This window comes from Cinclus cinclus, chromosome 30 (assembly GCF_963662255.1).
Source record: "Cinclus cinclus chromosome 30, bCinCin1.1, whole genome shotgun sequence".
NCBI lineage: Eukaryota > Metazoa > Chordata > Aves > Passeriformes > Cinclidae > Cinclus > Cinclus cinclus.
Window position 1 is genome coordinate 2,937,171 of NC_085075.1, and position 19,780 is coordinate 2,956,950.

At 65.8% G+C, this 19,780-nt stretch overlaps 2 protein-coding genes across 5 annotated transcripts; one reads left to right on the forward strand and one right to left on the reverse strand.

The window, feature by feature from the left end:
- Nucleotides 1-3,344: 3,344 nt before the first annotated feature.
- Nucleotides 3,345-8,894, reverse strand: TESPA1 (thymocyte expressed, positive selection associated 1). 4 transcript variants are annotated; one of them, XM_062511101.1, is made up of 11 exons: nucleotides 8,613-8,894; nucleotides 7,116-7,343; nucleotides 6,997-7,039; nucleotides 6,210-6,347; nucleotides 6,045-6,098; nucleotides 5,833-5,869; nucleotides 5,653-5,742; nucleotides 5,369-5,577; nucleotides 4,541-5,211; nucleotides 4,144-4,246; nucleotides 3,345-3,769 (listed from the first exon to the last, which is right to left on the reverse strand). In XM_062511101.1, the coding sequence occupies exons 1-11, from the start codon at nucleotides 8,880-8,882 to the stop codon at nucleotides 3,666-3,668; spliced, it is 1,947 nt and encodes a 648-aa protein (XP_062367085.1). In that variant the 5' UTR covers nucleotides 8,883-8,894; the 3' UTR covers nucleotides 3,345-3,665. The 4 variants fall into 4 exon arrangements, with proteins under 4 accessions (XP_062367085.1, XP_062367084.1, XP_062367086.1 ...); XM_062511100.1 differs by having other exon boundaries at nucleotides 5,653-5,772; XM_062511102.1 differs by having other exon boundaries at nucleotides 5,653-5,772; nucleotides 6,210-6,250; nucleotides 8,613-8,637.
- A 5,622-nt stretch (nucleotides 8,895-14,516) lies between these two features.
- On the forward strand, nucleotides 14,517-19,544 carry PPP1R1A (protein phosphatase 1 regulatory inhibitor subunit 1A). Its single transcript, XM_062511140.1, is given in 7 exon segments — nucleotides 14,517-14,597; nucleotides 17,401-17,421; nucleotides 17,423-17,462; nucleotides 18,329-18,366; nucleotides 18,469-18,532; nucleotides 19,129-19,293; nucleotides 19,378-19,544. Coding segments are annotated over 7 exon segments (576 nt in total).
- Nucleotides 19,545-19,780: the final 236 nt, after the last annotated feature.

The following is a 19,780-nucleotide window of genomic DNA, read 5'->3' on the forward strand; positions in this document are numbered from 1 at the left end:
CCCCTTATGAAGGGACTCGGGAAGCGCTCGGCCACGTGGGGGATTTTCCAGGTGTTGGGCAGGTGCCCGTGCCAGGACAGGATTAGCCCGGCTTAGCACTGCAACCCCCCCGGGACAGCCCAACCCCACCCTGGAGCAGCTCCTGAGAGCTCAGAGACCACACAGGGCACCCCAATGCACCCCAGTGTCTCCCAGTGTCCCCCAGAGCATCCCAGTGCACCCCAGTGTCCCCCAGTGCACCCCAGTGTCTCCCAGTGTCCCCCAGAGCATCCCAGTGCACCCCAGTGTCCTCCAGTGCACCCCAGTGTCTCCCAGTGTCCCCCAGAGCATCCCAGTGCACCCCAGTGTCCCCCAGTGCACCCCAGTGTCCCCTAGTGCACCCCAGTGTCCTCCCAGTGCACCCCAGTGTCCCCTACTGCACCCCAGTGTCCTCCCAGTGCACCCAAGAGTATCCCAGGCTACCCCAGGGCACACAGCCAGGACACGGAGTGACCATGGGCTGGACATGGAGTGACCATGGGCTGGACACAGCCAGGACATGGAGTGACCATGGGCTGGACACAGAGTGACCATGGGCTGGACACAGCCAGGACATGGAGTGACCACGGCCAGGACATGGAGTGACCATGGGCTGGACACAGAGTGACCATGGGCTGGACACAGCCAGGACATGGAGTGACCATGGGCTGGACATGGAGTGACCATGGGCTGGACACAGCCAGGATATGGAGTGACCACGGCCAGGACATGGAGTGACCATGGGCTGGACATGGAGTGACCATGGGCTGGACACGGAGTGACCATGGGCTGGACACAGCCAGGACATGGAGTGACCATGGGCTGGACATGGAGTGACCATGGGCTGGACACAGCCAGGACATGGAGTGACCATGGGCTGGACACGGAGTGACCATGGGCTGGACACAGAGTGACCATGGGCTGGACACAGCCAGGACATGGAGTGACCATGGGCTGGACACAGAGTGACCATGGGCTGGACACAGCCAGGACATGGAGTGACCATGGGCTGGACACAGAGTGACCATGGGCTGGACACGGAGTGACCATGGGCTGGACACGGCCGGGATGCGGACGGGAGAGCCGTGACCCAGGGAAAACGAGGATGAATCACTCCCGGGAGCTGCCGACAAACAATTCCCGAGCGGGGCTGGATCCGGGTCCCTCTCCAGGGAAGGAGCAGCCGGCACTCACAGAGATCCCGGGAAAAGGCTCCGCAGGAATTTTAGGGACCGGTTGATTGATTGATTGATTGATTGATTGATTGACAGCAGCTCCCAAGGCTGGGAGGAGTCGGGGGGGGGATTCGCGGATGTGTCCCGGGAGAGGCTCGGGGTTCGGCAGGGGTGGATGTGGGGTGGGAATGGGGGTGAGGAATGGGATTGGGGATGGGGAATGGAGAGGGGAAGGGTGTGGTGCAGGTGGGGTTGGGATGGGGATGGAACTGGGGATGGAACTGGGATGGAACTGGGGATGGAACTGGGGATGGAACTGGGATGGAACTGGGGATGGAACTGGGGATGGAACTGGGATGGAACTGGGATGGAACTGGGGATGGAACTGGGATAGAATTGGGGATGGAACTGGGGATGGAACTGGGATAGAATTGGGGATGGAACTGGGGATGGAACTGGGGATGGAATTGGGGATGGAATTGGGATAGAATTGGGGATGGAACTGGGGATGGAACTGGGGATGGAACTGGGATAGAATTGGGGATGGAACTGGGGATGGAACTGGGATAGAATTGGGGATGGAACTGGGGATGGAACTGGGGATGGGTGTGGATGACGATGGGGCTGGAGGACACCCCACACCAAAGCCAGCCCCAAATGTAGCACACGGGGCCCTCCCCTCCCCCTCCTTCCCTGCCCCCCCAGCAGCTCCTGCTCCCCGTGGGAAGCAGCTCCCACGGCTTGGCCTCATCCTTCCTCTTGGCTGCCAAGCCCAGGGATGAATCCTGGGTGTTTTCCATCCTCCCAGAGCCCCAGGGAGGATTTGTGGCACCTTCCTGCCTGTTCCTGCTGGTTCAGAGCCTCCCGTTCATTCCCGGTGGGAAGAGGAGGGTGAGGAGAGCCCAGCCCTGCCCCGGGCAGGGATTTGGGGCAGCCAAATCCGGGAGGCAGAGCCAGAGCCCCCAGGAGGGAATTGGAATCCTGGAGCAGCGAGTTAATCCCCTCACGGGGAGGCAGAAACACCTCGTGGCAAGAGGAACCTCTTTGTGCCACCCTGAGCTTCCCCATCCCACCGGATCAATTAATCCTAAACGGCCCCAAAATCACCCTAAAACCCTCCTGGGAAGCACCACGGGCTCCAAGGTGTCCATGGGGTGTGGAGAGCTGGGTGAAGATGTCCCCAACCCCATCCCTGTCCCGGTTGGGTTCCCACTGGGATGGGACCGGCCCCGGGTGTCCCAGGGATGGGTGACATCCACCAGGGAATGGTGACATCGATCTGGGGTTGGTGACATCCCCCAGGGATGGTCCCCGAGCTCAGCTCCGAGGCTTTCCCAGCCCCATCCAGGACCTGCCAGCAAATCCCAGGTTTATTTCTGGGATGAGCTGATGCCAGGAAGAGCCAGGGGAAGGGATGGGATCAGTGGGATGGGATGGGATGGGATGGGATGGGATGGGATGGGATGGGATGGGATGGGATGGGATGGGATGGGATGGGATGAGTGGGATGGGATGGGATGGGATGGGATGGGATGGGATGGGATGGGATGGGATGGGATGGGATGGGATGGGATGGGATGGGATGGGAATGGAACGGTGAGGGGAACTGGGGTGGGAATGGCACCGGGGGGGTCCCGGTCCCACCCAGGTTTGGGGCCCCATCCAGGTTTGGGGGTCACACCCGGGTTTGGGGTCACACTCAGGTTTGGGGTCCCACCCGGGTTTGGGGTCACACCCGGGTTTGGGTTCCCACCCGGGTTTGGGGTCACACTCAGGTTTGGGGTCCCACCCGGGTTTGGGGTCACACCCAGTCCCAGGACGGGGGTTAATCCTGGACCCGCCGGGTCCATCCCGGTGGAATGGGACCATTCCCTCTCCCTCCCCCCGGGTTTTGGGATGCAGCCCCGGTGCCGGAGGCGCTGTGGGGATAATCCCGGATTATCCCACCCTGGCTGCTCTCCATGGGGAAGCCCCGGGGCTGTTGATGCTCCGGGATTTCCCTTTCCCAGGGATTGCAGCGCCCTGCTCTGGTGCCACCCTGTCACACGGAGCATGGGGACAGCGACAAAGGGACTGTGGTGGCTCCTTGCCGACATCCTGACCTGTCCCCGTCATCCCAACCCCCTCCAGGCACGGACACAGCCACCGTGTCACCCCTTTGGGGACTTTATTGAGTCCCCACCCCTCCCTTCTAGTGTAACCAACGTGGCCAAAGTGCAAGTGACGTCCCCAAAGGTTGAGGACAAGTCCCCACCACAGGCCCCGAGCCAAAGGGCTGGAGGATGAGGAGGGGACAAAAAATGGAGCAAAATCCTGAGTCCAGAGGTTTTTTCTGTGCCGAACACCCACGCGTGCCACACACCCACCCACACACACACACACACACACACGCACAAACACACACGTGCCACACGCGTGTCCAAAACATCCGTGAGACACCCGGCCAAGGTGCCACGTCTTGCTGAGGTGGCCTCAGGTCACCCGGTCGGGGCTGCGGGACCGGGCCGGGGGTGCCCAGGTGGGGAGAGGCTCCTCCGAGAAACCGCTGCTGTCAGAGCGGCCGTGGAAGGTGGAGCCTGCAGGGGGAACATGGAGGGGACAAGGTGGGGACAGGGTGAGGATAAGGGGACATGGAGGGGACAGGGAAGGGACAAGGAAGGGACATGGAGGGGACAAGGAGGGGACAGGAAGGGGACAAGGTGCGGTTAAGGTGGGGACATGGAGGGGACAAGGAGGGGACAGGGAGGGGACAAAGTGGGGTTAAGGTGGGGACATGGAGGGGACATGGAAGGGACAGGGAGGGGACAGGAAGGGGACAAGGTGGGGATAAGGTGGGGACATGGAGGGGACAAGGAGGGGACAGGAAGGGGACATGGAGGGGACAAGGAGGGGACACGCTGGCACAGGGCAGCCCGTGTCCCCCAGGAGGGTGGCGAAGCCCCCAACTCACTTCTTAGGGTCCTGATGGAGGGATGGGGGGAGCGGATGGCATCATCATCATCATCATCATCATCGTCATCGTCATCATCGTCATCATCATCCTCGCTCAGCACCTGCGGAGGGGCGGGGGTGACGCGGGGCTGAGCGTGTCACCGCTGTCGCGATAAAGGTGATGTCACCGCCCCCCCCCCCCCTTGTGTCCCTCGCGTCCCCACGCGTGACCCGGCCCGGTCTGTGCCCGCAGCGGGGGAGGGGCGGGGGTGACCCCGCTCCCCCCGGGCCTGGCTCCGCCCGAGGCTCTGAATCATTTAAACCTTAAAAGCCTGCGAAGCTCCGGGGACATTTCCCGCTCCAGCTCCTTCCCCGCGCCAGCCGGGGGGAGCCTTTCTCCCCCTCCTCCTCCTCACCTCCTCCAGCTCGAACGACTCCGCCGCTCCTTGGGGGTCCAGGGATTTGGGGACCCTCCCGCGTCCAGCGCTGTGACCTCCAGCCCTTGCGGTGCCACTCTGGTGCCATCCCCAAGAACCGAGGCCGGAGTCACCCTGGGGGTGTCCCGAGCGCTCAGGGGGGACCCTCACCCTGCTGGACAGGGCACCCAGCGTGGTGACATCACCCCGAGTGTCCCTTGTGTCCCCCTGCGCTGCCATCACCGGGCACGAAACCCCCCCGGATCCCCAAACCCCCCGGCCATGGGGACAGCAGCGCTCCGGGTGTCCCCACGCTGTCCCCGCGGGGTTTGACCTCGGCGACAATCGCCGCACGGTGCCCGTGTCGCGGTCCCTCCGACAGCCCCCGGGGTCTTTTCGAAGCCCCCCGGTGCCCGGAGCACTTGGGGTCGCCACCCGGTCCCCCCCCCGAGGGATGTCGCCGTCCCCTGCGCCCGTGTAGAGGCACAGCGAGGACACCGCGCGTTTCAGGCGCTCCCCGGGCCGCGCCCCGAGCGGCTCGGGACTGTCGGGGATGTCGCGACAGGGTCGGGAGGGGGCGATACGCTGCAGGGGGGTCCGCGACACGTAGGAGTAGAGGCAGAAGAAAGCGTCAGCGGTGGCAGCCAGGGCGTGGAACTGCTGGAAGCGACCTGGGGGTGACACGGGGAGGGGGTCAGGGGGCTCAGGCGGGTTCCCCCAGCTCCATCCTGGGGAAACTGAGGCACGGGAGAGTTTCCCATCAAGCCAAGAGGGAGTGGGGGGGGACAGAGGGGACAGAGGGGACAGAGGGACAATGGTGGCACGCACTGGCCAGCAGCAGGCAGGGATCCTCCATCTCCAGGCGCCTCATTTGGGCCCGCAGGAACAGCCCCAGGTCGATACCGCTGGCCCGGGATGGGGCCGAGAAGAAGCGGGAGGGGACCCGGGATGCGACCCCCGGGTCTGTCCCCACAAAGCCCAGGTTGTGCAGGATCTCCTCAGCATCCGATTGCCACCAGGACAGCACCTGGGACAGGCTGAGGGAGGGGACAGCGACAGCCTCAGTGACACCGAGGGTGGCGCTGCCTCCGCCGAGAACCCCCCGCCCCTACCTGGAGCTGGAGGGGACACTGGAGGGGACACTGGAGGGGACACTGGAGGCCATGCTGTCCCCAGGGCTGAGGTGTCGATCCCGCTGAGCCCTGAGTGGGGAGGGGACACTGAAGGGGACACTGCCACCGCCACAGTGTCCCCCCCGCCCCTCCAGCCTCCCCCAGCACCCCAAATCTCACCTGCCCGTGGTCTGGAGGCTCCCCGGGAGCAGAAGAGCTGGAAAAAGGGAACAGGAGGGACAACAGGGGGTGACTCGAGCTGGTGTGGGGACAATTCCCACTCTTGTCACAGCCCCGGGTGGGACACAGAGCTTGGGGACAACCCCGCCCCTGCTGTCCCTAGCCCGGGGGGTGACGGTGACACCGCGGGGACCCCCGGGGGTGGCCGGTACCTTCAGCCCCCAGGGTCAAATCGTCCTCAAAGCTCGTCCCGCTGGTGCCGCACGCTGCGACAGAGGGAGGGGGGACACTCTGGGACACCCCCCCGGGTCACCACCCCGCAGTTCACACGAGGCTGGGTGACCCTTGGGGACAAAGAGGGGACAATGGTGACGTACCGCAGGGTCCTGGTGGTCCCGGCTCGTCCAGCGCTGCCTCCCTGCAGCAGAGCACGGCCCCGGTCACGACCCCTGAGCCCCCCGACCCCCGAGTCCATCCAGGGGCACCCGAAGTGGGACAGGAGAGTGGGGTGGGCTCTGGGGACAGGGACACGCAGGGACAGGAGGGGACACGGTGCCCGTGCTCGTTTTTGGAGTGTCCTGGGTAGATCCCAAATCCCAGAAACCCCAGACCCTCTGTGAGAACCTGGAGACCCCCAAGGTGCTGCTGGGGGGAGGGGGATGGGGGGGGGGAGGTGCCCTCGCAGCTCTCAGGAAAGTTTGGGGACACCTCGGGAAAATCAGGGAGCCCTTGGGAAGGCTGGGGACACCTCGGGGGGGTTGGGGACCCTTTGAGAAGTTCCAGGATCCTTTGGGAAAATCAGGGGACCCCTCAGACTGTCCCCAGCCCAGCCCTGGGGACATCCCTTGGATCCGGGGTCACACGTGGTGGATGGGGGGGGGGGTCACACGTCATTGTCCCACCCCCACCATGTGCAGTTCCAGGAAAGGCCAAGCCGGAGCCTCACCTCTCTCCCCAAATCCCCCTGGGAATGGGGGTGTGACCCCTGGGAATGGGGGTCGTGAACCCCAGGACTGGGAGTGTGACCCCCAGGAATGGGGTTCTGACTCCTGGGAATGGGGTTGTGACCCCCCCCGGGCTGGGGTTTTGACCCCGTGGGAATAGGGGTGTGACCCCCAGAATGAGGGTGTGACCCCCAGGTGAGCCCCGCCTGTCCCCCCTCACCCGCAGTCCCGCAGCCACGTCCGGATCTTGCTGCAGACGCTTCCTGGGGGGACACAAACACCCGTGAGGGGTCCCAGCCCAGCCCGGGGGTCCCTCCCCCTCCTCGGGGTGTCCCTGACCTTCGAGGACAACGTGGTCCAGGTGTGGTGGCGGCTCCCAGGGGACAGCGGCCGCCTCCTGCTGCTCTTCCTCCTCCTCCTCCTCCTCCTCCTCCTCCTCCTCCTGCTTGCCCCCGGGCGCGGGGCTGCGCCAGCCCCGGCTCTGCCGGACCCACGCGAGGCGCTTGTGCCACGAGCAGGGGCCGAGCACCGAGGGTCCCTCCATGGCCGGAGGGGCCGGGGGGGTCCCTGAGGGGACAGGAGGGACGTGAGTGGGGGGTGGGAGGGTCCAGGGGGTTGCTGGGAATCACCAGGGGTTCCATGGGCAGGTGTAGGGTAGGCTTGGGGTACCCCAAGGTGGGCTCTGGGCGTCCTAAGGTGGGTTTGGGGCATCCCGAGGTGGGTTCTGGGCATCTTGGGGAGGGCTCTGGACAAGTAAGGGTGGGCTTAGGGTACCCCGGGGTGGGCGCTGGGCATGCAGGGTGGGTTCTGGACATCCCAGGGTGGGCTCTGGGCATCCCAGAGTGGTCTTGGGACATCCCAAGGTGGGTTCTGGACATCCCGGAGTGGTCTTGGGACATCCCAAGGTGGGTTCTGGACATCCCGGAGTGGTCTTGGGACGTCCCAAGGTGGGTTCTGGACATCCCGGAGTGGTCCTGGGACATCCCAAGGTGGGTTCTGGACATCCCAGGGTGGTCTTGGGACATCCCAAGGTGGGTTCTGGGCAGGTCCGGGGGACTCGGGGTGCTCCGGGGGTGCTGTGCCCCCTCCCAGGAGTTTTCCCGGGTGCCAATAGGGGAGTGGGCCGGGCCCGGAGCTGCCGGAGCTGCCGGAGGGGCGGAAGAGATGCGGGGCCGAGATAAACGCGTGGAGCTGCCCCAGGCCGGGCGAGGGATGCGAATCCCCAGGACCTCCCCTCGGGAGGAGAATCCCACTGGGAATATCCCAGTCCAGCCATCCCCCGAACACTGGACAGGCCCGGTCCGGTCCAGTGGGGGAAGGGACGCCCCTCACCCACCCCCTCCTGGCATCCCCGGGAAAGCTCCGGGATGGGGTCAAGGCCCCCCCAGGATGCTCAGGGCAGGGACGTCACCTCCGGTGCCACCCTGGGGGTGACCGCGGGCCCTCATCGAGGTCACCTCCATCCCCCAGGACACGTGGCCAGGATCCAGGAGATGCCGTGAACCCCCCCCCGCCCCCCCCGTGCCCATCCCCTGGGCACAGGGAATGTGGGGGGTGGGGGGTGGGAGGGGGATCCTCGTGTTCCAGAGCACCCCCAGCCCCATCCCAGTTCATCCCAGTTCATCCCATTTCATCCCAGCTGCTCCACGTTCCTCTCCCTCCAGTTTCCCATCAGCTCCGGGCACCGGAATCGCCTCTGGCCGTGTCCCCATCACCCCCCGTGCCCCCTCCCTTGATGCCCAACCCCAACTGCCTCCACTCCCTCCATCCCCACATCCCCCCATCCCAAAATCCCAAATCCCCCCATCCCAAAATCCCAAATCCAGCCTCACTGACCAGCACTGGGGGCAGGTGCCCAGCTCCCCACGTCCAGCCAGAGCCGCCTCCTGTGCCCCCCCCAGGCCGGAGCCCCGCCCGGCCCCCATCCGTCGTCAGCGGAGCGGGAGGAAACTCATCAGCTTGGAAGAGGAAATTAAAAAAAAAACAAAACAATTCAACAGCCCAAACCTCAAACGTTGCCCCACATCCGCCAGCGCCGCGGGAAAAGCTCGGTGCGATGCCAGCGAGGGCTGAGAATAGCCCAGGCACCCCCCTGCCACCTCCCATGGGGTCCCTGATCCTCCCAAACGGTCCCTGATCCTCCCAAAGGGTCCCCGGGCCTCCCAAAGGGTCCCTGATCCTCCCAAAGGGTCCCCGGGCCTCCCAAAGGGTCCCTGATCCTCCCAAAGGGTCCCCGGGCCTCCCAAAGGGTCCCCGGGCCTCCCAAAGTGTCCCTGATCCTCCCAAAGGGTCCCTGGGCCTCCCAAAGGGTCCCCGACCCTCCCAAAGGGTCCCTGATCCTCCCAAAGGGTCCCCGACCCTCCCAAAGGGTCCCTGATCCTCCCAAAGGGTCCCCGACCCTCCCAAAGGGTCCCTGATCCTCCCAAAGTGTCCCTGATCCTCCCAAAGGGTCCCCGATCCTCCCAAAGGGTCCCTGATCCTCCCAAAGGGTCCCCGATCCTCCCAAAGGGTCCCCGATCCTCCCAAAGGGTCCCTGGGCCTCCCAAAGGGTCCCCGACCCTCCCAAAGGGTCCCTGATCCTCCCAAAGGGTCCCCGACCCTCCCAAAGGGTCCCTGATCCTCCCAAAGGGTCCCCGGGCCTCCCAAAGGGTCCCTGATCCTCCCAAAGGGTCCCCGGGCCTCCCAAAGGGTCCCCGGGCCTCCCAAAGTGTCCCTGATCCTCCCAAAGGGTCCCTGGGCCTCCCAAAGGGTCCCCGACCCTCCCAAAGGGTCCCTGATCCTCCCAAAGGGTCCCTGGGCCTCCCAAAGGGTCCCCGACCCTCCCAAAGGGTCCCTGATCCTCCCAAAGGATCCCCGGGCCTCCCAAAGTGTCCCTGATCCTCCCAAAGGGTCCCCGACCCTCCCAAAGGGTCCCCGGGCCTCCCAAAGGGTCCCCGACCCTCCCAAAGGGTCCCCGGGCCTCCCAAAGGGTCCCTGATCCTCCCAAAGGGTCCCCGATCCTCCCAAAGGGTCCCCGGGCCTCCGAAAGGGTCCCTGATCCTCCCAAAGGGTCCCCGGGCCTCCCAAAGGGTCCCCGGGCCTCCCAAAGTGTCCCTGATCCTCCCAAAGGGTCCCCGATCCTCCCAAAGGGTCCCTGGGCCTCCCAAAGGGTCCCCGACCCTCCCAAAGGGTCCCTGATCCTCCCAAAGGATCCCCGACCCTCCCAAAGGGTCCCTGATCCTCCCAAAGGGTCCCCGACCCTCCCAAAGGGTCCCTGATCCTCCCAAAGGGTCCCCGACCCTCCCAAAGGGTCCCTGATCCTCCCAAAGGGTCCCCGACCCTCCCAAAGTGTCCCTGGGCCTCCCAAAGGGTCCCTGATCCTCCCAAAGGGTCCCCGACCCTCCCAAAGGGTCCCCGGGCCTCCCAAAGGGTCCCTGATCCTCCCAAAGGGTCCCCGATCCTCCCAAAGGGTCTCTGATCTTCTCAAAGGGTCTCTGATCTTCTCAAATGGTCCCAAACCTTCCCAAAGGGTCCCCAACCCTCCCAAAGGGTCCCCGGGCCTCCTAAAGGGTCCCAAACCTTCTCAAAGGGTCCCAAACCTTCCAAAAAGGTCCCTGATCTTCTCAAAGGGTTCCTGATCTTCCCAAAGGGTCCCCAACCTTCTCAAGGTGTCCCAAAACTTCCCAAAGGGTCCCAAACCTTCTCGAGGTGTCCCAAACCTTCCCGAGGTGTCCCCAACTTTCCCAAGGTGTCCCCAACCTTCCCAAAGGGTCCCCAACCTTCCCAAGGGTGCCCTGTGCCTGTTTGGCTGTGACATCCCACTGGGGGTCCCGAGGTCTCTCTGGGTGGGCACATGGCACCCGTGTGGTGTCACCCGCTGGCCAGGGGCCACCACGAGGGACACAAATTTTGCCAGCGGTGGCTTCGTGGGGTGACAGCGGAGCGACACGGATTTGGGGGGTGACAAGGGGCTGACAGTGAAGCCACCCCAGGTTTGGGGGGTGGCAAGGAGGGATTTTCCCTGGGATTTGTTCCCCAAGATGGGACGGCAGATCTGGTGTCACTGTCAGGAATCTCCTCCAGTGCCAGCAGGGACAGCAGAGGGTGATGGACACGGGGACACAGGGACACGGGGACACAGGGACACGGGGACATGGGGACACAGGGACACAGGGATACAGGGACACGGGGATATGGGGACACAGGGACACAGGGACACAGGGACACAGGGATACAGGGATACCGGGGCATGGGGACACAGGGACGTGGGGACACAGGGACACAGGGACATCCCCAGCACGAGGACAGCACTCACCTCACAACCACTGAGGTGCCACCCCTGGCCCTTCATCCATCCCCAAAGAGCTGGAATTCCCAGGAATTGGGGACCCCAAGAGTTCAATCCCCCAGGAGCTGGATCTGAGGTCCCCACGGGTTGGTGTCCCCCAGAGCCAGGTCCCAGAAGTGACAGGGACCGGGAGCCCCGGGCGCTGCCCCAGCCGGGATTCCGTCAAAAAAGGCAAAGCAGCTCCGGGACGGGAATGCCGCGCCCGCTGAGCCGGGATATTTTTAGCCCGGGAGTGTTTGTGGATAAAGCCCCGAATTAAGCGTTCCCTCAGGCTGGCCCGGGCAGTGGGGGGGTAGGAGTCGGGAAGGACAGGAATAACCCCGGGAAGGACAGGAATAACCCCGGGAAGGATGGGAATATCCTGGGAAGGATGGGAACAACCCTGGGAAGGATGGGAATAACCCCGGGAAGGACGGGAATAACCCTGGGAAGGATGGGAATATCCTGGGAAGGACGGGAATAACCCCGAGAAGGACGGGGATAACCCCGGGAAGGACGGGAATAACCCCGGGAAGGATGGGAATAACCCCGAGAAGGATGGGAATAACCCCGGGAAGGACAGGAATAACCCCGGGAAGGATGGGAATAACCCCGGGATGGATGGGAATAACCCCGGGATGGATGGGAATAACCCCGGGAAGGACGGGAATAACCCCGGGATGGATGGGAATAACCCCAGGAAGAATGGGAATACCCTTGGGAAGGACAGGAATATGGACAGATGGACATCCAGGAAGATGGACAGGCCCCTTGGGAGGAACGGACACAACCCTGGACAGATCCACAGGGCCTCGCCCCTCGCTGGCCCCAGGAGAACGACCCCGAGCTGTCCCCAGGGATGTCCCCATGGCCAAGGACGTCCCCAGGGATGTCTCCATCCCCCAGGGATGTCCCCATGGCCAAGGACGTCCCCAGGGATGTCTCCATCCCCCAGGGATGTCCCCAAGGGACCCGCAGTGCCACCAGGGCCTGGATGTTGACATTCCCTGACATTCCCCCCGCCGAGGGGAGGGGAGGTCTCCCAGTTTAGCCCAGTTTAGCCACAAGCTCCCCAGTATCCCCCTCAATCCCATTCCCACCCCGCCATTCCAGGATGGGGGGCTGAGGGGGGAGGTTCCGGGGGGGGGGGGTGGTCACGGCCACTCCTCAACCAAAACCTTTCCCACCAAAAAACTCCCGGGACCCACGGGATGGGGCTGGGGGCGTCACTCCAGATGTTGGGGAGGGGGGGGGTCCAGCTTCCTTCCCCCCCCCCCCTCAGAGCTTCACCCTAAAATCCACCAGCACCTTTATCCCGACCCCCAGCACCCACAGGATGTGCCCCCCTCCCCCTTATCTGTTCTTGGGGACCCCCCCGGGACCCCCGGTGCTGGAGGGGGGGGGGGGCAGGGCGGGGCTGGGGGGGGGGCAGGGCAGGGCTCGGGGGTGTCCCCCCCCCTCTCCTGACCTACTTAGCGGATTCCTGCCGGCAGATCCCGGCAGCCGCCCGGGCTCCCGGCTCCATGAATAAGTGATGGGACACGCACTCGTGGCTGCGGTGGGAGGGGAGGGGGGCCGGGACGGGGACACGGCCCTGGAACCCCCCCCGGGACCTCAAACCCCCCCCAAACCTCGGCCCTGTAACCCCCCCAAATCTCGACCCCACAACCCTCACAAACCTATAACCCCCACGGCCCCAAATCCCCCCAAACCTCGGCCCTGTAACCCCCCCAAATCCCGACCCCACAACCCTCACAAACCTATAACCCCCACGGCCCCAAATCCCCCCAAACCTCGGCCCTGTAACCCTCCTGAACCGGGGTCCCAAATCGCCCCTGCCCCGTAACCCCCCTGGCCCTGCAACCCCCCCCAAATCCCGGCCCTGTAATCCCCCCGGTCCCCCCAAAATCCCCCCAAACTCCGGCCACACAAACCCCCCCAGACCTCAGTCCTGTGAGCCCCCGGCCCCAAATCCCCCCAAACCTCGGCCCTGTAACCCTCCTGAACCCGGGTCCCAAATCCCCCCTGCCCCATAACCCCCCCCCCCGGCCCTGCAAACCCCCCAGCCCCACAAATCCTCCCGAACTCTGGCCCCGCAATCCCCCCAAATCCCACCCCCCTAACTCCCCCAAATCCCGGTCCCACAACCCTCACAGACCTGGAACCCCCCCGGCTCCACAACCCCTCCGATCCGGGCCCCACAATCCCCAAATCCCCCCAAACCCCGGCCCTACAACCCGCCCGAAACCCCCGGGGGTGTCACTCGTGGGGTGACCCCACGGGGCTGTGGGGACACAGCACACCCCAGGTCAGGGGTTGGGGACACACCCAAGTCACACCGTGGCCCCCAAACTTCAATCCTAAATTTTCTATTTTAGGGCTTTTTTGGGGTGTCCTCGGGTGTCCAGGCTCTGCTGGGACAGTCCCCACGTGCTGGCAGTGTCCCCTTGTCCCCGAGGGGGGGAGGAGAAGATGCTGCAGTTTGGCCCACCCTGAGGTGGGGAGGTCCTGTCCCCGTCCCCGTCCCCGTCCCTGTCCCTGTCCCTGTCCCTGTCCCTGTCCCTGTCCCTGTCCCCGTCCCCGTCCCCATCCCCGTCCCCATCCCTGTCCCTGTCCCTGTCCCCATCCCCGTCCCTGTCCCTGTCCCCATCCCTGTCCCCGTCCCTGCCCTTGTCCCTGTCCCCATGTCTGTCCCAGTGTCCCCGAGTCTGTCCCTGTGTCCGTTTTTTCTGTCCCGGTGTCTGTCCCCACATCCTGGCTCTGTCCGTGTGTCCGTCCCTGCGGCCTGGAGTCCGTCCTTGTGTCTGTTTGTCTGTCCCCGTGTCCCACGGTTCATCTATGTGTCCGTCTGTGTGTCCCTATGTCTGTCCCTGTGTGTCCATCTGTGTGTCCCTATGTCTGTCCGTGTGTCCATCTCCGTGTCCCTGTGTCTGTCTGTGTCTCCCTATGTCTGTCCCTGTGTGTCCATCCCCGTGTCCCTGTGTCTGTCCCTGTGTCCCTATGTCTGTCCCTATGTGTCCATCCCCATGTCCGTGTGTCCATCCCCACGTCCATGTGTCCGTTCCCGTGTCCCTGTGTCTGTCCCTGTGTCCGTCCCTGTGTCCGTGTGTCCATCCCCGTGTCCGTGTGTCCATCCCCGTGTCCCTGTGTCTGTCCGTGTGTCCGTCCCCGTGTCCGTGTGTCCATCCCCGTGTCCCTGTGTCTGTCCGTGTGTCCGTCCCCGTGTCCGTGTGTCCATCCCCGTGTCCCTGTGTCTGTCCGTGTGTCCATCCCCGTGTCCGTGTGTCCGTCCCCGTGTCCGTGTGTCCATCCCCGTGTCCCGCCGTCCCTCCTCGTGCGGGGCCGGGGGCGGGGCGTGTCCGGGGCGTGTCCAGGGCGTGTCCGGGGCGTGGCCGCTCGGAGCCGCCGGAGCCGCCGGAGCCGCCGCGCCCGCGATGGAGCCCAACAGCCCCCGCAAGATCCAGTTCACGGTGCCGCTGCTGGAGCCGCACCTGGACCCGGAGGCGGCCGAGCAGGTGAGGGGACACCGGGGGGACACCGGGGGGACACCGGGGGACACTGGGGGACACCGAGGGAGAGAGCCCGGTGGGCACCGCTGGGGAGGGGAGTGACGTGGGGACAGCGGGGACAGGAGGGGGTGAAGCCCCCCGGCCGCCCCCCCCCCCCCCCCCCCCGGTTTTGGGGACATCAGGAGCGGTCCCCGCGGTCCCCACATCCCCTCGGGGCCGTGGCACGGGGGGTGGCAGTGCCAGGGCCATGTGTCCTCTCTGCGCGACGCCACCGGGGCCACCCCGGGGTGGGGACCGGGTCGTGGCCCCCCTGGGACCCCCCCCCAGACCCCTCCAGCCTTTACTCAGCCCCTGCTCCCCTCAGAGTCGGTTCCAGAGCAGCCCCGGGGTGACCCCGCCTGGGGACACGGCTGGGGACCCCCGGGGACCCCCGGGCACCGCCACCCCCTCCTGCCACTTCCCCCCGCCCCCGGGGCCTGCAGGGGACAAAGGAGGTCTGGGGGGGATCCCTGGACCCCGTCATCACCAGCGGGGGCTTGAGGAGGATGAGGATGAGGAGGGATGGGTGGTCCTACCGTGTCCCCCTAACTGGGGGTCTTGAGGGTGGGGGTCGAGGAGCCCCCTATGCCAGCGGGGTGGGGGCGAGTGTGGCGCTGATTGTGGCCATGTGGGGTCACCACCCGGCTCGGTGGCACCAGCGTGGGGTCCCCAGGAGGGATGGAGAGAGTTTGGGGGTGCCTGGAAGGGAGGGAGAGAACTGGGGCGCTGCTGGAGGGGGGACAGGAGCCGGGCTGGGGGGTTCGGGCACTGCCCTGTCTTGGGGACCCTTCCTGCCCTGCCCTGCCTCAGTTTCCCCTCCCAGGGCCCTGTGCTGGGGGTGACACCGGCCCCCTGTGGTGGCAGCAGGTGACACGGCCACTGTCCCCTCCCTGCTCCTCTTTTTGGGGTGTTCCTGAGCACGACCCCCTAGCAGTGATGGTGGTGGGGGGGCTCGGCCGTGTCACCCCTCTGCGGGTGGCACCACGAGGTGTCCCTTGTGTCCTGCAGGGTCATCCCCAAATCTCTCCAGCCCCACCCTCCCCAAGGACCTTGTCCCCACGATCCCCCCGTGTCCCCTCGTGGGTCCACGACCCCCAACTCTGTTGAGCCCCCCCCCCCTCCCCCCTTTAAGCACCCCGTGGGTGCCAGGCCTGGCCCAGGGCTTTGTCCTGTCCCCAACTCCCCCCACGCGTGTCCCCGAGGCTTCGGGGACAATCCCGGGGGGGGGGTTTTGCTCCCGGTTTTGCTGACACCCCCCCCCCTCCCACTGTCCCACCCCCTCTCCCGGTTCCGATCCCGGCCCGGTCCCGGCTGCCCCCGGATCGCGCCGCTCTCCTTAATCGATGGCTGGAGATTGATCTAAAAATAGCGGCGGGAGCAGAGCGAGGCCGAGCGGGGAGGGAGGAGGGATGGAGGGGGGATGGAGAGATGGAGAAGGGATGGAGGGGGGATGGAGGGATGGACGGGGAGGGGAGAGATGATGGAGGGGGGAAGGAGGAGGGATGGAGGGGGGGGGACTGGAGGGATGGAGGGATGGAGGGATGGAGGGGGGACTGGAGGGATGGAGAAGGACAGGGGGATGGAGGAGGGATGAGGGATGGAGGGATGAAGGCAGGGAGGAGGGATGGAGGAGGGAAGGAGGGATGGAGGAGGACGGAGAGATGGGGGCGACCAACGTTTCCCCTCCCCCCAGCATCGCCGGGATTCCCCCCCCCCCCTCCCCCCACACCCGGGACGCCCCCGGGAATGAGGGGGGGGCTCCACCTTGGTGACCTTGAGCAGGTGGCACCGGTGTCCCCAACCCCCTCCCCGGGGGTCTCACCGGGATGGGGGGAGGGGAGGGGGAGGGGAAGGGGAGGGCACGGCCTCCCCCCTCAGCCCTAGGAGGCTCCGGAGGGTCCAGGGGGGGCTGCGCCTTCCTGGGGTCCCTCCCGATGCTGCAGAACCTGGGGGTGGGGGGAGAGACCCCAAACCCTCCCAGCTCCATCTCGGGGGGGGGGGAGGGGATGGGGTGGGTAGTGGGCACCGACCCCCAAATTGAGGGGTGGGTGGTGTCGTGCGTGTGTCCTCGGAGAGGCCGGGGCGATTCCCGGCGATTCCCGGCGATTCCCGGTTCCCTGTAATCTCCGTTTAAAATCCAGATCGCGTTTCCATGGCAACGGGGCCGGCACGGGAGGATGCGCCGGGGGCCGGGGGGGGGGGGCTCCCGGCCCTTCGCCCGCCTCATTAGCATCTCATTAGCATCTCATTAGTCAGCCCTCCTCATTAGGGAATCCTCGCTGGGAAATTCATTTTTGGAGCCGCTCAGTTACTGGGTCAGCGGGGAAAGGGGGCGCGGGGGTCACTGCTAGCCCCCCACCAGTGGCCACCACTGTCCCCGCGGCCACCGCCATCCCCACTGTCCCCACTCCGTGGCCACCAGTCGCCCCAAAAGGCCACGAAACGGTGGCCGGAGCAGTTTCAGGTGACCTTGGGCAAGGACAGAGGCCGCAGAGGAAGGGCAGGGCCCCTCCGGTGTCCCCGTGTCGCTGTCCCCGTGTCGCTGTCCCCGTGTCGCTGTCCCCGTGTCGCTGTCCCCACTCCCTTCCCGTGGCCGGGTAGAATTATAATTAACTGCGGGATGGAAAAGCCACGTGTGTGTGTCCGGCCAGCGCTGTCCCCTCGGGGCCACCACCGCCCCCGGGGCTCGGGGACAGCGGGGTCTGGGTGGGGTGGGGTGGGGGGGGTCACGGCTGAGGGTCCCAATTCTCTCCTGTGCCCCCTCCCCCAGATCCGGAGGCGTCGGCCGACCCCCCGCCAACCTGGTCCTGAGCAGTGACCAGTCGTCCCCAGGTGGGTCTGAGCGGTGTCCCCGTGTCACCCCGGGCTCCAGGGACACCCCAGGAATGTTCACGGATTCCCCCCTCCCCCCCCCCCCCCAACCCCAAGATGTTCAAGGACCCCACACATGGTCAGGACACCCCCGAGATGCTCAGGGATCCTCCCAAGATGCTCAAGGACCCTCCAAAAATGCTCAGGACACCCCCAGGATGTTCAGGGACCCCCCTCAAGATGCTCAGAGACCCCCCCCCCCCCAGGATGTTCAGGGACCCCACACATGGTCAGGACACCCCCAAGATGCCCAGGGACCACCCCAAGATGTTCAGAACTCTCCCAAGATGCTCAGGGACCCTCCAAAAATTCTCAGGACACTCCCAAAATGTTCAGGGACCACACTGGAGTGCTCAGGGATCCCTCAAGATGTTCACGACCCCCCCCCCCCCAAGATGCTCAAGGACACCCCCGGAGTGCTCAGGAACCCCCCTAAGATGCTCAGGACACCCCCCAAGATGTTCAGGGACACCCATGGAATGTTCAGAGACCCCCCCCAGGATGTTGAGGGACCCCCCCCCCAAGATGCTCAGAGACTCCTCCAAAGTACTCAGGGACCCCCTCATTGTCCACAGGGACCCCCCCCCCCCACATTCCAGGACCCCCTCCCCCCGATGCTCGGGACCCCCACGCAAGGGGAGGGGGGGGGAGGGACCCCAATCCCTGTGACAATGTGGCGGGGGGGGGGCGATGTCCCCATGACACCCCCCAGAGCACAGAGGGCCTCGGGGGGGCCGCATTGACCCCGGGGGGTGCAGGATGGGACCCCCCCCCCCCCTACCCCTCTGCTGACCTCCCATCCCCACCCCCCAACTCTGCACCCCCAGAGATCGATGAGGACCGGCTGCCCAACCCCCTCTTGAAGGTAGGTGGTACTGCCCGGGGGGGGTGTGGGGAACCCCGGGGGGACACGCGGGACCCCCCCCTCAGCTGGGGACACCCCCCCCGACCCGCACTGTCCCCACAGTCCGGCCTGGCCATGTCCCCCCGGCAGAGGAAGAAAGTTTCCCGCACCACCCCCACCATGAAAGGTACTTGGGGGGGACACGGGGGGGACATGGGGGGGGACATGGGGGATATGGGGGGAGGACATGGGGGATATGGGGGGGACATGGGGGATATGGGGGGGGACATGGGGGATATGGGGGGGGGACACGGGGGGGACACGGGGGGGGACATGGGGGATATGGGGGGACATGGGGGATATGGGGGGGGACACGGGGGGGACATGGAGGATATGGGGGGGCACGGGGGGACACGAGGGGGACACGGTGGGTCAAGAGGGGACACGAAGGGGACATGGGGGGACTCGAGATGGGCAGAGCGAGGGGACATGAGGTGACATGAAGGGACACGAGGGGACATGAGGGGACATGAAGGGACACGAGGGGACATGAAGGAACATGAGGGGACACAGGGGGACACGAGGAGAGCACAGGGAGGGGACAAACCCCCCCCAGAACCCCAGGGGACGGGCGGCTGGATGCCACCACCCCCCTGGCTAGTCTCTCTCCGGGTGTGGCAAACGCCACCCCGGTGCCACCCAGGCGGCTCTGGCGGTGTCGCCGGGAGCGTGGGGACGGTCACCAGGGTCCCCCCCTCCCCAGCGCCGCTCCCTGCCCGGCAGAGCTGCAGATGATGGTGGAGCATCACCTGTGCAAGCAGGCGCAGGGTGGTGGTGGCGACGACGACGACGAAGTGGCGACCACGACTCGATGCCACCGCGGCGACCCCGAGCATCGCCACAGCCCCGGGGGCTCCTGCCCGCTGGCCACAGCCCAGGGCGGCCACCGTGAGTCCGGGGGGGTTTGGGGCGGGGGGGACGAGGGGCAATTGGGGGGATCTGAGGTCACCTCCGGCGCTGTGACATCCGCAGGGACACCCGGGGATGGCACACCCGGGAATGGGACACCCCAGGCTGGGACGCCCCAGGTGGGGACACCCCGGGCTGGGACCCCCCGAGCCGGGACCCCCGGGGCTGCACGGCGGGACCGGGCCGAGGATGGGACTCATATAGAGCCTGGGGACAGCGCGGGCCAGTAGGTACGGCCTGGGGACACTGGGGACACTGGGGGCACTGGGGGCACTGGGGACACTGGGGACAATGGGGACAATGGGGACGATGGGGACACTGGGGACAATGGGGGCACTGGGGACACTGGGGACAATGGGGACAATGGGGGCACTGGGGACACTGGGGACAATGGGGACAATGGGGACACTGGGGACAATGGGGGCACTGGGGGCACTGGGGACAATGGGGACACTGGGGACAATGG

Excerpts from the sequence above, each read along its gene's own strand:
- TESPA1 (XM_062511100.1), bottom strand. The coding sequence starts at position 8,882 with ATGGGAGGTGGCAGGGGGGTGCCTGGGCTATTCTCAGCCCTCGCTGGC. Across the intron at positions 7,040-7,115 it reads GGACCACGTTGTCCTCGAAG|GAAGCGTCTGCAGCAAGATC; the intron begins GTCAGGGACACC and ends GTGTCCCCCCAG. Across the intron at positions 5,212-5,368 it reads TCCCTGCCTGCTGCTGGCCA|GTCGCTTCCAGCAGTTCCAC; the intron begins GTGCGTGCCACC and ends TGTCACCCCCAG.